Source organism: Branchiostoma belcheri, unplaced genomic scaffold (genome assembly GCF_001625305.1).
Source record: "Branchiostoma belcheri isolate BF01 breed outbred unplaced genomic scaffold, Haploidv18h27 scaffold280, whole genome shotgun sequence".
NCBI lineage: Eukaryota > Metazoa > Chordata > Leptocardii > Amphioxiformes > Branchiostomatidae > Branchiostoma > Branchiostoma belcheri.
The window spans coordinates 51,724-71,476 of record NW_017803888.1 but is presented as its reverse complement, the minus strand read 5'-3'; the positions used below and the strand labels follow the sequence as shown (position 1 = coordinate 71,476).

General features: G+C 40.8%; 2 protein-coding genes across 4 annotated transcripts in view; one reads left to right on the top strand and one right to left on the bottom strand.

The window, feature by feature from the left end:
* Positions 1-709: 709 nt before the first annotated feature.
* Positions 710-19,753, top strand: part of LOC109472756 (putative oxidoreductase GLYR1) — a 29,846-nt gene continuing 10,802 nt past the window's right edge. The window contains exons 1-12 of one of the 3 annotated variants that reach the window (XM_019772601.1): positions 710-794; positions 903-939; positions 2,116-2,198; positions 2,536-2,671; positions 3,307-3,315; positions 3,462-3,512; positions 4,742-4,834; positions 5,405-5,443; positions 6,586-6,669; positions 7,167-7,225; positions 7,451-7,550; positions 18,802-18,912. In XM_019772601.1, the coding sequence (XP_019628160.1) occupies positions 760-794; positions 903-939; positions 2,116-2,198; positions 2,536-2,671; positions 3,307-3,315; positions 3,462-3,512; positions 4,742-4,834; positions 5,405-5,443; positions 6,586-6,669; positions 7,167-7,225; positions 7,451-7,550; positions 18,802-18,912 (837 nt within the window). In that variant the 5' untranslated portion in view covers positions 710-759. The remainder of the gene's footprint in view (positions 795-902; positions 940-2,115; positions 2,199-2,535; positions 2,672-3,306; positions 3,316-3,461; positions 3,513-4,741; positions 4,835-5,404; positions 5,444-6,585; positions 6,670-7,166; positions 7,226-7,450; positions 7,551-18,801; positions 18,913-19,753) is intronic. The other 2 variants (XM_019772602.1, XM_019772605.1) reach the window with 2 other exon arrangements.
* The window catches only part of LOC109472758, a 13,923-nt gene continuing 4,129 nt past the window's right edge, over positions 9,960-19,753 (bottom strand). Inside the window, exon 2 of the mRNA XM_019772607.1 lies at positions 9,960-12,356. Within this exon, the coding sequence (XP_019628166.1) occupies positions 10,111-12,356 (2,246 nt within the window). The 3' untranslated portion in view covers positions 9,960-10,110. The remainder of the gene's footprint in view (positions 12,357-19,753) is intronic.

The following is a 19,753-nucleotide window of genomic DNA, read 5'->3' as shown; positions in this document are numbered from 1 at the left end:
ACTCGGGTTCAGAGTCGCGCACTCTGCCGCTACGCCACACAACCCCACGAACGTATAGTTGGAATAAGTATCATTGTATAGACATATATAACATATAATTATAACCACCAATCATTCATTCGTCTATATATTGAATTCCATTCCATCCCTTTCGATCTCTCCATGCCTATCGCATAGTTATTTTTCCTCATTCTATAATGAAAATGAATAGCACCTCATTCCCGCTAGGGTTATCAAAAATATACAGTATATATATAACGTTATATATATAGTTTTTACTTTATCAACTGTTGAACACCGTTCATGGGGTCTCTGTCATGACAACGGGTTTCGATACGTGCGGTGTGGCTCTTCAACACGAGCACATGCACATGGCACTAACTAGAGAATTACTCAAGACAGTGTACGGATACTAGTAAAATTCGATGAAAAAATGGAAATAACTGGCCAGGAAAGTCAGGGTAAATTTCCCCCTCCAACAAGAGAAATCTCAACAACCTATTCACTTCCGGGTATAGGGACTAGACGATTTGTAATTGGGGGCCGTAAGAAGCTTGATTTTTCATACGACAAATACACAACTTATTAAATATAATCTATTATATTTTTCAGTATATTCTTATATTTTGAATACATAAAAGGCATTAAAGCATATCATAGTTAGCTATTTTATGATTTTATACTTTTAGGGCCAAGTCCCCTCTTATTGTATAGACTCGTCCTCCCCGCTGAGATTTCCCAGCGTCCCCTGTAGTAAACATGGCGGCACAGTTTAACATCGGTGACATCGTTTGGTAGGTTTTCCTTCCGTCCTGTCTCGCTAAATCCTCTCCATACCTCTTCGATTTCCACGCGATCCTTGAGAAAAATGTCTGAAGAGTTTCCCTGTTGTTTTGTTTCAGGGCCAAGCTGAGCAGTTTCCCGCCCTGGCCGAGTAAGGTGGGTGGATCTTTGTGTGGGTTGTGGTAGCTCCCCCCACTGACGCGTCCCGTGCTGCAGACAATACCCGCTATTTAGCGTGGCTTTAAACTCTTCTCTGTACCAAATCTCCGCCTCCTGTGTACGCTAAATGTTCTTAATTCTTCTCGTGAAGCCGCCTCGGCGAGCATTATAGGTCGTGTAAGCGCCAGCGCTGCTATGTAAAAGCGCTAGACGTTTTAAGCTAGCTGTCATATCATCTGGTGTCCGCACGTGACGCTTCCGACATGGTAAATTATGAGCGGGTCAGAAAAGGGCATGTTGTGGTAAACAAAAGTCGGCTCTGTGGTTGCTGATTGTTTTGTAGAAGAGGTTAACAAGAATCTTCTTTGATGCAGATGCCTACATGCAAATCACTTGAATAGATTTTCTGTTGTTGCGCATTTTCGTTGGGCAGCCGGCAGAGGCCTTACTCAACAGTCAACCGTATGCAAGAAATTATCAGAAATAATTTGATTGTCTGCGTTCGTGTGACAAATATTTAAATTCCACTTTCCTGTTGTTGTTTTTTCAACAAGATTCCTTCAACTTTCATCATCCCGAGCATATCAGGGATTGATATTGATATTTCATAACTGAAAGACTACTCAGAATATTCATACATAAATACATGTAAATAAATAAGATAATTAAGTAAAATATTCAATAACAAGCAGCTCACATATCTGCCTATATATGTCATTTTCTATGTAGGTCACTTATCTTCAACAGCACCAAATCATCACAATATGTCAATAAATTTTAACCCCTAACCCCCCATACTACAGTCATAGATTAGTTTTGTAGTATTGTTGACACATTGATACAGTATCATACACGATATAGGAGAGAAGGCTTCCACCGTTGTTATTTGATATGTGTAATGTCAGACTTTGTACCTTCTAAAATTGTGGTGCAAATTCATTCATTTAGTAGTAATTCATTCTTTTTCAATCACCTAAAATCAAGTTCTCTTTTTTTTGTAGTACCTGCAACACCAATTTCAACAAGAACTCTTTGCTACATACATGGGTACATGAAGCTTTGTCTGATCTCCCAGTAACACACTTTACGGCTCTGTAAGGTCATATAGGATGTGTCTACAGTCATGTCTACTAGTCACTTGACTACTTATTTTTCCTTCTCCGCTCTCCACAGATTGTTCGGCCCAAGAAGGACATTAAGAAACCTAAAGGGAAGAAGCCTGTGTACTTCGTCTTCTTCTATGGCACGGAAGACCAGTGAGTGGACTTTTGCATTGTCATTCAATTTGTGTTTTTAACGATGACATACTGTACAATAGTTTGGTTCCCAACTATCGATTAGTTATACTTAGTTTCTCCCGTGCATATCATATTGGGCAGCAAGTTTCCTCCACTCTGTTCGATCTTTGGCCAAATTCCCTATTTTCCAGGTCTTTATGGAAAGTGCGTTGCCATGTTAGCTTTGGTCTGCCCTTTTCCTCTTACCCTCTGGAGTCTGGTTTCCAGAACATAGAACACAGTACTTAGCCATTGATATATCTCTACTGTAACATAAATCCCTGATGCCATTGTGCATTGTTGTATGCTCTTACAGTGCCTGGGTAAAGGCTGAGAACCTGAAGCCCTTTGAGGAGTACAAGGACCAGATGATCAAGGCTAACAAGGGGAAACGTTTCCACCAGGCAGTGGAGGCTGTGGAGGCCGTGCTCAGGAAAGGGGGCGGAGCCAAGGTACAGAACACAGCAACTAATTATCATACAGTCCTTGCAGGGGACACAAAAAGGGCTAGGGTCAGCAGTTTTTTTCTAGGGTTGGTAGGACAACATTTTTGTCCTAGACCTAGTCTATATCCATGAAGGTTAGACATCCACAATATGTTGGCAGAATGTACTGTGTCTGTGCAAAACCCGCATTTTTCATGGTTTTTCACTGTCATCCTTAGATACTCGATTATGACCTTAAAACACTACGTTCTGCCAACATGCTGACATCCACTATATTTCATCAGTCTATAGGTACAGAACTAGTGATGCGTACCTAAACGTAACATTAGGTAGAGAGGTCCAGGTACAGTCCCAGACCTGTTCCTGTACCTGAACAATTTGTGGTCCATTTGCCCTACCCACCCCTCAAGTATATAACTGTAAAAAGGTGGCCAACAAAATGCCTCCAGTTTTAGTTATTGATAACATCACATATGGTGGTGCTTTCCTTGGTTCAAAAGATAAACTTGTTGGATGTTTTAGGTTCAGTGTCACTAAGTACAATATGATTTTTTTTATCCTCGTCTTTTAAGAGAGTTCTTGTAAAATATCTATCAATCCTCATGTCTGAACTATTCTGGACATTTCATCTCAATCTACAGACCAAGAAGGTAATACTTGCACATTACTAGTCTTGTAAAACCTTGTCAACATTTCTGGATTCTCCACTTTTGCTTTATATTTCTGCATTGATGTAACTCTGACTCTCTCTCCTTTTTTCCTCCCTCTTCTCTTCTCAATTTCTTTCCTACTCTAGCGAGGCCGGCCACCCAAGCACTCTGCGTCACCCAAGTCAGGGCCGTACAGGGTGAGGGTCCTGGGTTCTAGTCCCAGCAACCTGTAGGGAGCATATTGGCAGAACGCACTATGCCTGTGCAGAAGCATGCATGTATTGTGCATAGCACTTTGGCAGAACGTCTTGTTTAAGGTCGTGTTCGTGTCCCATCTGTAGTTTTAAAATGGTGTGTCAGAAAAGATATTGTCTGCAACGGACAAATTTCTGATGTAACGTTGACCAAACATCCAACAGAAATAATGGAAAATCCGAGTTTCACCACAGGCACAGTGCACTCTGCTAACATGTAGCTGTAGGGTGTTTGCATGTAATGTCACACAGTTGTCATGTTGGTCAGTTGAAGAAGCTGGAAGAGCTATAAATTTGCAGGTGTATCAGAGTGGAAAATACTCTGATAAAAATTATACTTTTCCATTTTGTGCACCGAGAATCAGAACTGGGCACCTAATTGTTTTATTTAGGCACAGGTAGACATCACAAATTATGCACCTGAACAGCTCCCATTTTACCTGCACAAACCTGCATATGCAGATCTGAAGCCCTGTCTAAGCCTATAGTTTGTCTCAATCCAAAGGCATGATAAAGTCCCTGCTCCATCTACTAACCATGTTTTATATGTTTCCCTGCATATTATGTATCTTGAAATCCTTTTTTTTTAAATCATTTTGTTTTTTTTGACATGCATGTTTGTTCTCATTTTGCAGATGTCATTGTTTTGCAACTCATTTCTCACAAGCTCATTTCAGCTGCTTGTCCTAGTTTGTTGATAATAATTGTTCTTGCTTTTCTAACACCCTTTTTTGTTCCCTTATAAACCTAGTGCTTAAACTAGAGTTTATGCTTACACTATTTTTCATACCTTTAGATTATTCATAGCTTCAGATTGTTGTGTTCTAAGTATTACAGATGTCCTTTATCATCTATAAAGTGTAAAACAAGATGGACCTGTAGCAGGGAAACTTGGAAAGTGAACACTAGTCATTGAAGACGCAAGAGAGATATTATACAATGTACCTCAAGACTCGATTTACATGTGGGCAAAAACCTTACAGTACCAAAACTGCGTTTGCACTTAAGCATACAAAGACTGGATAGGTTAAAGTTTGGATGTTGTAGACTCTGTTAGTGTTGTCACAGCTAACTTCATGATCCTATGACATCCAAATCGTATGGCGACCTATGATGCATGCCTTAAAGAAAGTACTAGTACTATATGTGAACCCTGTCTGTTGCTCTTGCAGGACACAGATGACATTGACCATGAGGAGGTTGTGCCCAGCTCCAAACCTGTGCAGAAAACCTACTCCAGAGAACCACTTCTCGGCAAAACTGTGGTAATAGCAGCATTTATAACACCTTTTTTCTGCAGGAAGAGTTGAGATGTTAAGAACTTGAAGACAGGAAGTGAAATGACCTTTATGGTACCTTTGATCTAACTTCCTGTCATTGTCTTTGACATGTCTAGTGTGTGAAAATAACGAAGAAAACATTTAAATGCAAATCAGAAGTGGGCAAATCCAGGCAGAAGCAGGCAAATCCGAGAACCAATTGATTGACTTCTTGTGGCTTCATCTTTTTAATCTTAGTTATTCATAGATGCCTGCATATTTTGAGTGTTTAACAGTGATACTTAGATGAGACATCTTTTGATTTATATATTTATGAAAATTAAGCTGTTGTACAACTCACCAATTTGTCTCACTGGAATTTTTGAGTGAATCTCTCGGTCTTTATCTGCTATTTGACCGAAGAGATGACGGCCAAGTTAGAGATTCGGTGGAAATTCTGTTGAGTCAAATTCTTTTTGAGTTAGAGAACAGTTAAACTTTCATTTTGTAATTTACTAACTCAGATAAACTTTCATGATAGTTACGTCTTATGATTAATTGTGATCTGATTTTCAGAGTCCGTCCACATCCATTGGACTGAAGAGGCCACCAGAGGTAACTGGGCAGATGTCATTCATATTTTCATCAGGAAATAAATACATGAACATTTGTCAAATTTGTCAACATCACAGATTCCATTTTGAGGCTGTGACTCATACAGACTTGCTAAGATATTCTTTAAGTTAACCTTCTTCCTGCTGCCTAACTCTGTAAGCAATAGGGAACTGGTAGCCAAATGTCTCACTTGAAGTTGGTTTTAATCATGATGACTGAGAAGTTGAGTTTGTAAGGCCTTCCAAAAGTGAATTTTTGGAGATGCTCCGGCAAGCTTCGCAATTGCCTGCCTTGGTCATCTCTTTTTACTTTATTTCTTTATTTCAGGCATAAGTCGCCCATACACAACATACATATAAAATACACACACAATAACATCAGTAAAATAATAATATAACTATATGTACAGACGGGCCCAGTTATTGCGAAAGAATCTGCTACGGAATATCACTTCAGATTTAAGAACAGATTGGATAATGTTGTTTGATGACTTGTATAGACGGGATATAAATGAGTAACATTGTTTACGCCATGTAGCATCAAATGTGTCAATCCTATTGTATACAAACATTTCACTTGCACTACAAAATCTGGGTAGTGACATTATGATGCGAAGACAGTTATTGTAAGCAACTCGACACTTTGATACAATTCTAGAACTAGCTCTGTCCCACAACTGTGCAGCAAAAAGTTGGGAGCAATGAGCTGTAAACAACGTCTTTTTAACATATGAAGAACAATAAGCGAATTTGCGTATAATAGTATTTGCACGGCTATACAGACCTCTTATCTGGGTAAGAGATTTTTGCATCTCTATGTTTCATTTTTGCATTTCTTTGATTTTTCTGGAGCCGACATCACAGGGTGATGTTTTTTATGTCAGCTCAAGAAGAAATACAGAAATGCAAAAATAAAATGTACGTCATGTAAAGATGCAAATAGTCTGCCGGGACTGACTTCAGTAGTGACTTGTGCTGACCTTTCCGAGACGGGGCCTTGAAATTTTGAATGTAACAGGAGAACCGTGTATATTTATTGTAAACGTGTTTGTTAACCAGGTAATATTAGCTATGTCAACTGCAATCAGATAAGGTTGTATTTTGGTGTCATGAACACTTTAATGTGTTACCTTCCCCTGACAGAGTTTGGGTGCAGAAGCCTCCATAATCCTGAAGAGACCCAGGGAAGACAACGAGAGTGACCTGTACAACTTTGATGAGTCAGAGGTACAATCATCTGCTATAAACATGTCACAGAAATCATGTATTTTATGTTTACCTTGAGGCAGCTACAGAAAACATGCTGTTTTTTTTGCTTTGATTCTTCTTCTTCTTCAAGCACATTAAGGTCAATGACCTGGACCAAACATCTGTCACCATGGTAACTGGTGCTGTAACATACACCCTGTGGTGTTGGGTTACATTATGTAGCAGGGCAGAGCTGAAGGGGCTGGTCACCATATGAATGTGTTTAAGTAAGAATAAACAGAGCAGACAGTAGTTTGTTAGGCTAGACTATTGTGAAGGTTAACATTTTTATTTTGCTTTGGAAATACATGACTGTAATGATTACCTTTCTAGTCTTGATAGAGCTCAGTACAATGTGTTCCTCCTCTATTTTCTTTAAACCTTCTCCCTTCTGCCGAGCCTCATCACCTATAGAGAACTGGTAGCCAAACAGCTATCTTAGTGTTCTAAAAGTTCTGCAATATTTTGTTTTGCAGCACGAGACAGAGTCGGACATTGTGACCTCAAAGGACGACATCACGCCCACGTGCTTGAAGTAAGAGCTCCCTTTTCTCTCCATGTTCATGCAAATTATTCTGGAAGCCAGACTAGTATCCGTAAATCAGAATTTGTACATTTTACATGTACATGTATGTTGAACTGATGTTGTGCTTCTTTTGTTAATTTGTTAGGATTCTTTTCCTAGGCCTGGTAATCATGGTGTCTGGGATGGACAAACATACAGAGTGACATTGTGTTTATTTGTTTGTTTGTTTGTTAGGATTGGGTTCCTAGGTCTGGGCATCATGGGTTCTGGGATGGTGAGAAACCTGATCAAGACTGGCCACAGTGTGATGGTGTGGAACAGGACTCCTATGAAGGTACATCACATAGAAGTCTGATTTATATGGGAATGTTTGTGTGTGTGTGTGTGTGTGTGTTTGTATGTATGTGTGTCTTTGTGTGTGCATGTGCGTGCGTGTGTTTGCATGTGCATGTGTGTGTGTCACAATGGAGAGCAGTGTTACTGATATGGCCAGGTAGCAAATGAATGAATGGAAGTTTATTACTGTGTCTTGCGACTACACACCACGCAGCCCAAATGGGCTTATAATATATAAGACACCAAGAGAAAAAAACATCATGATACGAAACGGTACAGAGTCAAATCAAATCAAAAGGTAACATACATGTGGGAGGTAGCTGTCGATTGTAGACTGTGCAAGGTGGTAGAAGCAAACACTCAACCCTGGTTACCATGGAAACTGGTCATGGGATAAACCATTGTCAGGTTTTTGAGGGGGTGTGGGTGGAGGCTTTATGTCATACTGTGAAAGCGCTACTCTACTAAGCTTGCTGTACTTCATCTTCTAAATCAACAGATGAAAGACTTGAGTGTTTTACTTACATTTTCCAGTTACAAGCATTTTCAAAACCCAGAATCTTTAGATCCTAATAAAGTCAACAACTCTAACCGCAAGACCATCTTGCTACCTTGTTATTACTGGCACTACCTGGCACCAGAGCACTATGGTACTTCCAAGCACCCCCTGAGTGTTTGTGTACGTGTGAGATTGTAATCATTCTAACTGGCAGTTCAAGATTCCTTCTTTTGATCAGAGAGAGAGTTTCTACTAATTCTAGATTCCCTCTTTTGATCTTATAGAGTTTTGTACACTTAACTCACAGTTTAGGTTAGTGGCCCTGCCTGTGGACCAAGAGGCCTTGGCTTGAGTTTGAATCCTAGTACCCATTTTACACCTGGGTGGAGTGAAGAAAGTTGTGTGTAGTGCCTTTCCCAAGGACACAATGTCTGGCTAGGAATGCAAAGAATCGAACCCACAACCTCTTGATCCACTAGCCTAGCCATTTGGCCATAGCTTAATGGTTCATTGCATACATTTGAAGGTACCAGTAAGAAGTTTGAGATCTTTTTTTTTAAATATAATGTGCTATAGTGAGCAATACCCACTGATTGTACATACACATTTGCATGTACATGACACTTTCACTGAAAATGCACAAATCTATGTAGATGTCTCCTTTCCTACCATCATTTGTACAATGTATGTTTGATTGTTGCTATTTTACACTAATGCCAATGGGGTAGGAATGTGTGGTGAGTTAGTTCTGCATGTATTGTGTTGATTTTGTATTACACGTATTATTCCTATGAATAATATTAGATACTGTGCACAGCATTGTGACTGAAGAACCAAGGTACAATATCTGATGCAAAAAGGATTTAATCATTTTGTTTGACAAAATCACATTCAACTCTTGACGTCAACATTCTGGTTAATTTAGACATTTCTGATTGCATGAATTAGATTCCTCATATTTGAACGTCACACTTTTACCAACTTAAAACATAACAATAAAGTCTTTGGCTTAAACTCAGCAAATCTTATATTAGCAAAATTATTCTTTCAGCACATACATGTATCCTGACAACTTTAAACAGTTGCTGCAAAAATACACAGACCAATGAAATGCAACTGAGAGGTAGCAATGTACACTGGCATTCTTGCATAGATTAGTTTCAGACCTAGTGTAGTCATGAAAACGCTCAAAAATGTATATTAAGTATTGTAAGCATAGAAATTGACCATGGAGGGTTCACATGAGGACACACTTGTTTTAAAGATCAAATTGTGGCATTTTTTGTTGCTTTTTCTCAGCTCTTTTGCATGTGTTTGAAAAAATGCTGCCATCCATAAACCTAAATAGTTTTCTTTTCACTGCCTAAATGAATTCCATGACCCTTTGTTTTTTTTTTACCAATGGCCATTTTAATAACTTCCATTACTATGAACAACTGTAGTGTCACTATAAAAAACATGTTTGTATTTGATACAAGTTCACAATGTCTTTATGTGGAACATTTTGTCCCATTTTCCTCACAAACATGAGAGGAATTGTTACTGCAACAGTTACTGTTTTCAGCTTAAAAGTTGTACTGTAGTTTCCAACACAAGAATTGGACATCAAATTTTTGACTGTCCAACTGATGAGCAATCTACTGCTTCTGTGCTGTGCAGGATTAATCTCCAAGCAAATCTTTTGGTAGCTAGAAGATTATCAAAATATTGGTGAGCAGCAGGGCAGTATCCTACATGCCACGAGAAAAAAGATGCAAGTATAAAAAAAGCCAAATAGAAATCGTTAAAAATGCCTAAAAAATAAATCCAACTAATACCTCTGCTTGGAGAGTGATTCCGGATAGAAGATACAGCCATAGCCTTTTTTCATCCTATGATCCACTGCTCACTGAGTGATCGCAGAATGTGACATCGCAGAAGTCAGGTATTGTTTTGGCAAAGGCCAGAATTGGACAGTCAAAAATTTGGGTCAGAAATTACAGTGACTTCAAAATGATTTCTACCAAACACAGACAAACTTTCAAACTAAGTATGTTTTCTGCAATGTCCAAGGTAGAAACTACTTTCTGTGTTGCTCCATGTCTGGTCCCCCTTCGTTCTCCTCTGAAATGGTCGGTAGGGAAGGGGCGCTATTTAACATGTTGTTACTCGACCTGTTAGTGTTATCCCTCTGCTGATGGTCAGGATGAACAAATCCTGGATTAACAGATCCTGGATTAACAGCGGGATTAGCAAATCCCTGGTTCACCACCTCGTGGTACGGCGGGGGGAGATCCTGAAGTTGAAACTGTGGCTCGCGTGACTGAGTCCCGTTGTACTCTGGAGGCGCCTCTGGTTCCGTGTTTGCAGTCCTGCGAAGGTACCTTATTCGACACGCCACCCCTATCATGATGCCTATTAGGATAACCACCCCTCCTCCTATGCCTATAGCTTTGCCGATGTTAACTATTTTGAACGGATCTCTTGGTGGTGGTGGTGGAAACATGGAGCTGTCGTCGCCCTGCCATGGGTTCTCACCAGAATACCCCAGTGTGCCCAGGTCCTTGCATTTGTGGGAGATCTCAAAGTTGTACCTGTTGGAATAGATGCAGACTCGGTGGAAGGAGCCAGGGTCCAGACCTGTTATCCTGTATCTGTTTGTGGAGTGATGAAGATCCCCAGTTACTTTGTACTGCATCGGTCCGTTCACGCTCCAGTACACCAGAAAAGTCGTGTTGTTGTCATTCTGTTTCACCGTCCACGAGACGTCGATGGTTGTTTCGGTTTTAGATTCGGCAGAAATGTCTTTAAGCTTCCCCTTCTCTCCATACTTCTCGCAGTAGCTTCCCCGGTAAGGGCGGGGGCACCTGCAGTACGCCAGGTCTCCACGCATGCTACATTGCCCCTGCATCAGGCACGCGTCGTGAGAACACGGAACTTCAGGCTCATCTGGTTCAGGTTCCGGTTCTGGGTTACCCCTGGACGGTCCGTCCTCTTCGGAACCCTCTTCACGATATTCCTCCTCCTCCCGCTCGCCGTCTTTTTCCTCTTCGCTGTCATGGCCATCGTTACAGTAGTCCTCTGGGATGGACAGCAGTTCCTCCCCCTCCAGCTCAGCAGGGTACCTGCACAGCAACCTGTCGTCATTCAGTATGTCACCGTGGCTGTCGAACCGCTTGAGCCATTCGCGGAAATCATCGTTTTCACAGGAACAGTCCCACGGATTGTCAGACATGTCCACCTCGTGTAACTCCAAGCTTTTGGGGACGATGGAGCCTATGGCGTTGAAGGAGTTGTTGCGCACGTTGATGTGTCGTATCCGTGTTAACCCAAAAAACACGTGTTCGGGCAGCGTCTGCAGGCCGGGGTTGTTGCACATGTGTAACTGCTGCAGCTTCGGTAGGCCACGGAACGCAAAGTTTTCTACAGTCGACAACTCGGGTAGGTCGTGAACGTACAGCTCTTCCAGCTCAATAGCTAGGCCTAGCGCGTGGTCTGTGATGGTTTCTATCGGGTTGTGGCTCAGGTTTAGCCTTTTGAGACAGTTCCTTGGAAACCAAGTCTCGGGGAGGTCAGGAATCATGGTCAGTCTGTTGAAATCCAAACGCAAATTGTTCAGATTATCCAGTCCAAAGAACACATCGTTCTCCAAACCGATAATCCTGTTTCTACTCAAGTCTAGCGTTCGCAGGCTGGAGAGACCTTCAAATGTCCGGTCGTGCAGATACCCGAGCTGGTTACTCCGTAGAGACAGGTCAACAAGGGTGGGAAGATGCTGAAACAAGTTCGGTGCTACCATAGATATGTCGTTATCCTGAAGATTCAGTACCTGCAGCGACCGGAGACCGTTGAACGTGTTTTGGTCGATGATGGGGAGGTTGTTGCCCTGTAGATGGAGGTGTTTGAGCTGGTACAGCATGTCGAAGGTGTAGGGGAGGAGCGAGGAAAGGTTGTTGTTGCTTAGGTCTAGGAGTTCCAGAGCGCTGTCTTGCTGCCTAAATGCGTCAGGATGAATCGAAACAAGTTCGTTGTGGCTCAGCTCTAATGTCCTAAGTCTTCTGAAGATGGAGAACTGGAAGGCATCCGGGCCAAGGGAGTGTATTCTGTTGTACTGAAGTTGCAAATGTGCGGTTCCCCTTGGGATGTCTGTGGGAATGTTTGTCAGGTGTCCGTGTTGGCAGTCCACCCGATCGTCTGGCCGGCATGTACAGTTCGTAGGGCACCCGTGCACAGAGATGTGTAAGAACGCAGCCAGGAGCAGCAGTGTCGTCTGTGGCCTTCCCTTCCTCATCCTGTCTTCTGCATTGATTTCAGATGAACTTGAACCTGTAAAGGGAGGTACATGAAAGCACACAGTCAGCAAGTAAAAACGAGTGCGGCTGCAGTGTGTCTGACCAGCAGTAGCAGCAGCAGCAGCAAGATATGTATTCATTGTGTGACCACATTATCGTATTTGAGTTTGGGGAGATATTAAAGGGTTAGTCAGTTACGATTATGTTAAGGACAAAACTTTAAACGCAACAACAACAAGTAAATCTTCACTTATCCAGGATTCAAAACAGTAGGTGGAAATGATCAAGTCGATTAGGCCAGAAAAACAGCCAGAAGCAGAACGCCTTTTGAACAATGGGCTAGTGGGCTTGTTGTGACGTCAAATGTGGGTGCTCAAAAGTCATGTACTCATTCTACATGTAGTTCTTATCTTTAGCCGATCTGGTTCTTGGTCCTGGTGTGGATTTTAAGCTATTAGAATCTGATGAGACTTGTCATTTTGGAATCAAGATAATACAGACACGCAGTCAATGAGAACTTGTTGATACATTTACGTCATTGTGGAGTCTGGGTCATTCTAGTTGATATTTTTAGCTGATCTAGTCTTTGGTATGACAATACAACACAGAAAAGGATTTAGCTTTTCAGATGAGACTAGTGTGACTTTAAAATCAGGATAGCAAAGCTACACAATGTACATGTACATGTATCTATCGGAACAAATAAATTCTGACACAAAGTGACTGTGCAGTGAAGGGGGAGGGGGGCAAAGGAGTAATATACTGTATAGAACGTTTTTTTTCCAAAATTAAGAACCCTATGCTTTTAGAAATGTACCAATTATTGACTGAATTATTAGATGGGTACATGTCATGTATTGACATGTTCAAAGGGTTAGAATGTGGTACAAGAAAAACCTACTTTGACCAGCTAACATTTAACAAATGATACAGATTGTTTTTCTGGTCAATTTGTCTACATTTTGCTGTGAGTGTGACGTCAGGACTGCTTACCAAGCATTTCAATCCACTGCCTTCTACTGAAGTTCTAGCTCTAGTTTGACCCAATAAATACAAATGTATTTACTGGGTACCATGTGTATTGGCCAAGAAAGGTAAAATTTCGTCAGAGCTGTAATTTTTTGTTGCCATGATGACACCTGAGTGACGTTAGGAGTGATAACCAAACACACTGGCCACTTACCTGCCCTCTGGCTACATGGGATTTGTACATGTACACATCCGATCTAAACGTATGTCCATCGTATATATTGGCCAATAATGCTACAAATCTTAGTCAGAACTGTGTTGTATAGAGTATTTTTTTCACACTCACAGACAGAACAATAGTGATAACAGTTGAGTGCACTATACAAACATCCTTGTTGGCTGTATTCTGTCTTAATATCAGAAAGTACGCACACGTTACCGAACGGTGTATATTTCCCTTCCAAAAATTGGTCCAAATTTACTACAAAATGTAGTTGGGAGTGTGTTTTTTTGCCAACAAAAACAGCGCTGGATTGTATAATGCTGCTAACATTCGAGACTACCAACTAAAGGCACATTGTTGTCACCTTTTTGCCCTCTAGCTACATTTTATTATGATATCAGAAGCCATTTCTTACCTGTATATTGGCTAATAGGTGTTCCTTCTGTGTTTAAAATGGTTTAAATTAAGAAGTCTTTTGTACAACGTAGTATTTAGTCCCCACAAGGCATGCTTGTAGTATAGGTGACTCACGCCATATGTGTCACAACCCCACTTAACAAAAGACCCCTTTTCCGGTCGCCCAGCTCTTTTACGTCAAGGATGTCCCCTTTTTACTCACTACTCTCCATGTAGGAAGGAACCAAATCACAGCTCTAGTTCCCTTGTGAATCTGACAATATTTCCACACTTGGTGTAGTGTGCCGTTGGTTGGTAATCCTTGTCTGTGTTTGTATGGCCCTGTCGTTGTCCTAATTTCAAATCCCGATGACCTAAAGTCCTTACCTTCCTGTTCTGTGATCTGTAGTAGTCCAAAGTTCGTGGAGGTCCGTGGAAATGTGTCTGCCCAGGTTTGCTAGCATGCTTCCCAACATTCCTGGTAACCTGTCTGACGACAACTGTACCTGTGTGTGTGAGGTGTGTGTGTGTCCGTGACCTGCGCGGTAACGATATGCCCGCAGGCGTAGTACCAACGGTGCCAGGTGATTCGTCAGTGTGCAAATAGGCTTGTGGGTAAATCATTAATGCGGGGCTGGCACTAGGCTGTTTACTGTACCGGGCGGTGCGTGGTATTGTTCCTACCCACCTGCAGATCAGGTTACCCACTTCTCGGCCTGGGGACTCCTCAGGTGTTGGGCCATACCAATTACTTTCTTTGGTTATCACCGAACAAAAAAGGACATTAGGCCACACTAATTTAATCAATTTGTTCTTGGATTTGCTTCATTTTTTTTCTGATTTGTCAACAAATGTACATGACGTCGTGTATTTACCGGTAGGTTCTGGATCAACTCGAAAATGCTTCATTCAACTTACTTTGTAAGTGACCAGAAAATTGACTTCTTGTATCATCCGAATGTTACATAATGCAGCTTTAAAGTAAAGAGGATAACATAAACAGGTTTGAGAGGAAATTTGAAGGGGACTTTTTTTTCTGTAGCAGGTGGTGCCAGGTCATGTTTCCGTGTGGGTGTTGAGTTGCACATCCCTCAGCCAAGGTCTGATCAGGTGTCAGCATTTTACCTCTTCAGGCCACACTGATTTAAAGGCAGTCATTTGCGGCTAAACAAAAAAGTATGACAAAATCTGTCAGATATTGACATTTATGCCATTTTTTCACAAATAGCCTCAAATAGCCTCAAAACAAGCTACATTTTTTGGGTACCGCCAATAAATAGCCAAACAAGCAATCATTTTCCATCAGCGACATCACATTTTTGCCTTACAGATATTAGTATGCTATGGGATAGGATGTATGCCATTAAGCTTAAGTGCATGGTTGATCATTTCCAAAGAAATACCTGTACAACAAAGTTGCCTTTTGATCATTCTGGAAGTGTACAATACATACCTGTAACATAATGCCTATTGTTTATAAGAGGTGTGTCTTTCAGACCTCTGCCTTTGGAGGTTGCAATAAATTTGCATATCAGACTTTGAAAGTAAGACTTGTGGGTTACATGTACATGTACATTGTACAATATTAGCAACAGGCATGCCACTGGTTTGTAATAGGCTTTAGAAAGCTTTAAAGGGGATTTCAGGAAATCCATATGACACTGTATCTTAGTACCCAATCTCACAGGCAATTACTTGGAAAAGTCTCTAAATAAAAAAGGGCAAATCCGAGAACCAATAATTGATTGCATTGGTGTGGCCTGACATTGTCAAATATGAGTGTATATGGGAGGTTACTGGGTGAAAGGCCAACATTCTGGTTCCATTGTCATAGTTACCTCTTCCACCTGTTACAGCGATATACCTTTGGGCCACATCATTGTAATATCCTGGTTGTCGGATCTCAAATAAGTATTGCCAACAACTATTGAAAACAACTATTGAAAACAAAGAACCTAAGCCTTTTGGAACACACAGTTTTAGGGAGTGTTAGGAGACTTCTCTAGCCCTCTATTTTGTATATCTTTATAGTAGTCATCTTGCAGAAATTTTACTTTAGAAGGGAGACTTACGTATGACATTGACAGTAAACATGTACGTAAACATACTTACCTGTCAGGAACTTCTGAAAAATCAAAATCATCTGGACAGGTGGTTTGTTTATATTATCGGTATATCTGTTTATCAAACTGTTTCAAGGATGCTTGAAACCTTTTTTTATATTTGTTTAAAAGCTATAGACTGATTATGTAGCTATCAGTTATTATTTACAGTCAAAACTGCCCTTTGAATCTGGAAGTTGTATACAGCTAATAAATACTAGTACATGTATTATGTAGCATACAATTGGAGCTCAATTCTGTATCTTTCTATGACCATGCAATATTTCTGTGCCTGGTCCTTACCTTGTCCCGTGGCCTAGTTAGGTTTCTATGCGTCCCAGCTGTTGCCTGTCATAACATTGGAACAGCAGAATTTAAAGCAAAAACAATAGGAATGCAAGTTTTCTGATTCAGAATATGATAAGAACAGAAAAGGCATTGCTGTAATGAACCAAAGTAAGATTTTGAGAAACTGTGAGAGTGTATATTATCCCCAATTTTCTTCTAGAAAATACATGTCATAAAACATTGTAAGTTGCTAGATTTATAAATTAAAGAAGAAAAAAAGAAAATTACATTTCAGGTTCTTTAAGAGTCTACACTGAACCTTATATGATAAGATTGAGATTTACCACATTTGTGGAAAGGTTGACATAACAGGTGACTATCACCTTTTCAACCTACATGTATAGACCAGACTGTAAGGTTTGAGCCACTCACACTGGGAAGGACCCTTACTCTTTTTCATTAAGTGTGGCGGGTTCTCCAACATACTTGACGAATAGCTCCCCTCAAACATGGACCTCCAGCTTTACATCCCATTCAAGAAGACATCCCTAACTGAAGCTCCATAATACTCATTTATACCTGAGTCAAGTTAGGACATACATGTTATGAAGAGTTTCTTTCCCAAGGGCACAACACTGCTGATACAAACTTTTGAACTCAGAACTTTCAGATTCTAGGTCAAAGACCTTAACCACAAGTCCACCTTGCTTACTAGAGAGTAAGTGTGTTATGATAAAGCAAAACGTAGGGCACAGATAGTAGCATTTGACACAAAGCTTACATGCGCAGGTAACAGAACTCACTTGTGATTGTGGCTGCAGAGCTCACCTTTCTGTGGCCAGCGGCTACTGACACGACTTGGCAAAGCTCCAGCCTGGTACTGCCTTACACCACTACTGTAGTTCTCCTAAACTTCTCCTACCAAAAATGCAACTTTTTTCATGCAAATTTAGGTAAAATTGACAAACTGCATTGCAAGTAAAGTATGGTGGAAAGAAATTGACTCTATAGTTGTAGAAACCACACTGTACACTTTGCAAGGTTTTTGATGTCCGCAAAAATTATAGCACTTACAGTAACAGGCTATAACTCAGAAATCCTCTTACCTGCATACAATCAAGCTGATACATAATGGGGGCAAGTCGGTAACAAATCTTCCTGGCTTACATGCTCAAATGCAGCAAGACCTCCAGGAAATAAACTTGTGGTTTGGTATTGCGTACGTGAAGTCTTGGCACAACAAAAGGACAGTAACTTTCGTAAAGTTGTATCACACAAATAAACAAACAAACAAGTGGATACAATTAGTACAAACAACTACTACTATTTTCATAGATAAAATCAACATGTTGAATATTAAGTATCATTTTCAAGGCCTAAACATTCTTTGAAGTAATATACTGCTGCCTAGCCTGCTAACTTAAAACTTGTGTGTGGAGAAGTTTTTGCCCTGATATTTCCTGTTGTTTTGAATAGTGTGCTGGAATCAGTGTTCTAGCCAACCTGAAATTTAACATTGATTCATGACTTTTTGTTGACAATTCTAGCTGGGTCAGGGCATGGTCCCCTGGGAAAATGTTGAAATCTAGACCATCTGAAATGCTATTGCCTGCATTTTAGGGGCAAATTTTTGCTGGTAGACTAAGCTTTAATGTATTCAATGACATTTCTTTCCATATCTTTACAGACTGATTTTTGTCTGTCAAAGATGACAAATTGAGCAAAATTTTTGTCCGTGAGGAGCGTAGTGTTGTCAGGATTTTTTGCTATGTGTACTTCCTTAAGTTACTTTGAGGAAGTGAAACCATCTTTTACATTGTACCTCCTCCCCCCATTTGGAAGTGATTTCTAATCTACATGTAAAGCATCCGTGTGCTTTAAATAACTCATATGCCTTCAAGGAACAAAAATCCTCAGCCTTTTTTCCTGCCAACGTGGAATAATGAGAAATGACAGTTTTTGCCAATTTTACACTTTGCCTATTAAAAGTCAACACAATTTGCATCTCTTTCGTTTGAAGGAGTAACGTTAAGTAATCGTAAACATTCTATAATTGGATTCTTGGGATTTTCTTATACACAACCAGTGCTTCTCTTACCTTGCTTACGTTTTCATGTCTATCAGACACCTTCTTCAGGGCTTCTGACTGGAGTACATGTGCTGCTTCTTGCCACCATACATACATGTAGCCAAAGGAGGTGACGCTTTTGCGGCGAGAACACAATGATTCCCAAACATGGCTAGTGTCCCAAACATGGCTAGCATTAGCAACTTATTCTAGGGTCGGTCAGGAAACAGGAAACAGAACATTTTTTCATAGGCCTTAGTAGTAAAAGTTGACTGCAATTTCCAACACAAAAAATTTAGACTCGCAACCAACTCCTTTGGTCTTTGTCAAGGAATGAGCAGCTTTTTACAGTTTTATTAAGCTTGATTCAGAATGACTTCTATCAACACAGATGAACTTTCAAGCTAACCATTTGTTTGCTTGTTTGTTTCAGTGCCGAGACTTAGTACAGGCTGGTGCAAGCGTGGGTGGTACTGTGAACGAGGTGGTAGCAGCGTGTGACATCACCTTTGGCTGTGTGGCCGACCCTAATGCTGTCAGAGATGTAAGTCATACCAATCGATCAATTAATCAATCAATCAACCAATCAATCAGTCAGCCCTTTGCAGTGTCCACTTGCTAGCTGGGTGTCCGTACATGTGGCTATTATATCTGGTTATGGGTTCACCACACCACGAAGTGGTGGTGAACCCATATTGCTTTTTCTGATGTTTCTTCTCCTTCTTCTTCTTCTCCTGCCACTTCTTTACATTGATTCAACTCCTTCATTTTTGGGCGAAATTACCTGTAATTTCGTATAGAGGTAGAGTGGGTAAATACCCTTAGGCGTTTTTTAAATTTTTTTGATACAAGCTTTTACAATCGTTTTATTTGCTTTTTAGTGGTCCCCATAGGAAAGTACTGTTGGGGCGTATGCGCGTGACGTAATAAGAAAGGAATTCGGGGGAAGGCCCAAATATGGGCATACAAGCAGGTGGGGTCATGTTTGCAGATGTGGCTGTTGATTGGCTGTTGGCTAATTAATTAATTTACTACCATTTTCACGTACAATAGGGGGATTACCAGCGCGGCTGGTCAACGCGGTCTCGGCCGTGGGCCATCGGCTGGTCCACGCGGTCTCGGCCGTGGGCCATTACTATTTGATACTCTGATATTGGATACCGATTCGTGTGATTCCTATAAACATTTCACCTAACTACGAACTAGTTGGAAGAATTATAGCTGCATGGATGCCTGTATATGATTTTAACAAACACTGAAAATCTGACGCAAAAACTGGCAGATATTTTGCTCTTCTCTGTTGGAACAACGCAAGCGGGAGGTCAATGACCTGCGCCCCGCGAGTACTGTAAACAACGGTACGTAATGTGTATCGTCGGCGCACG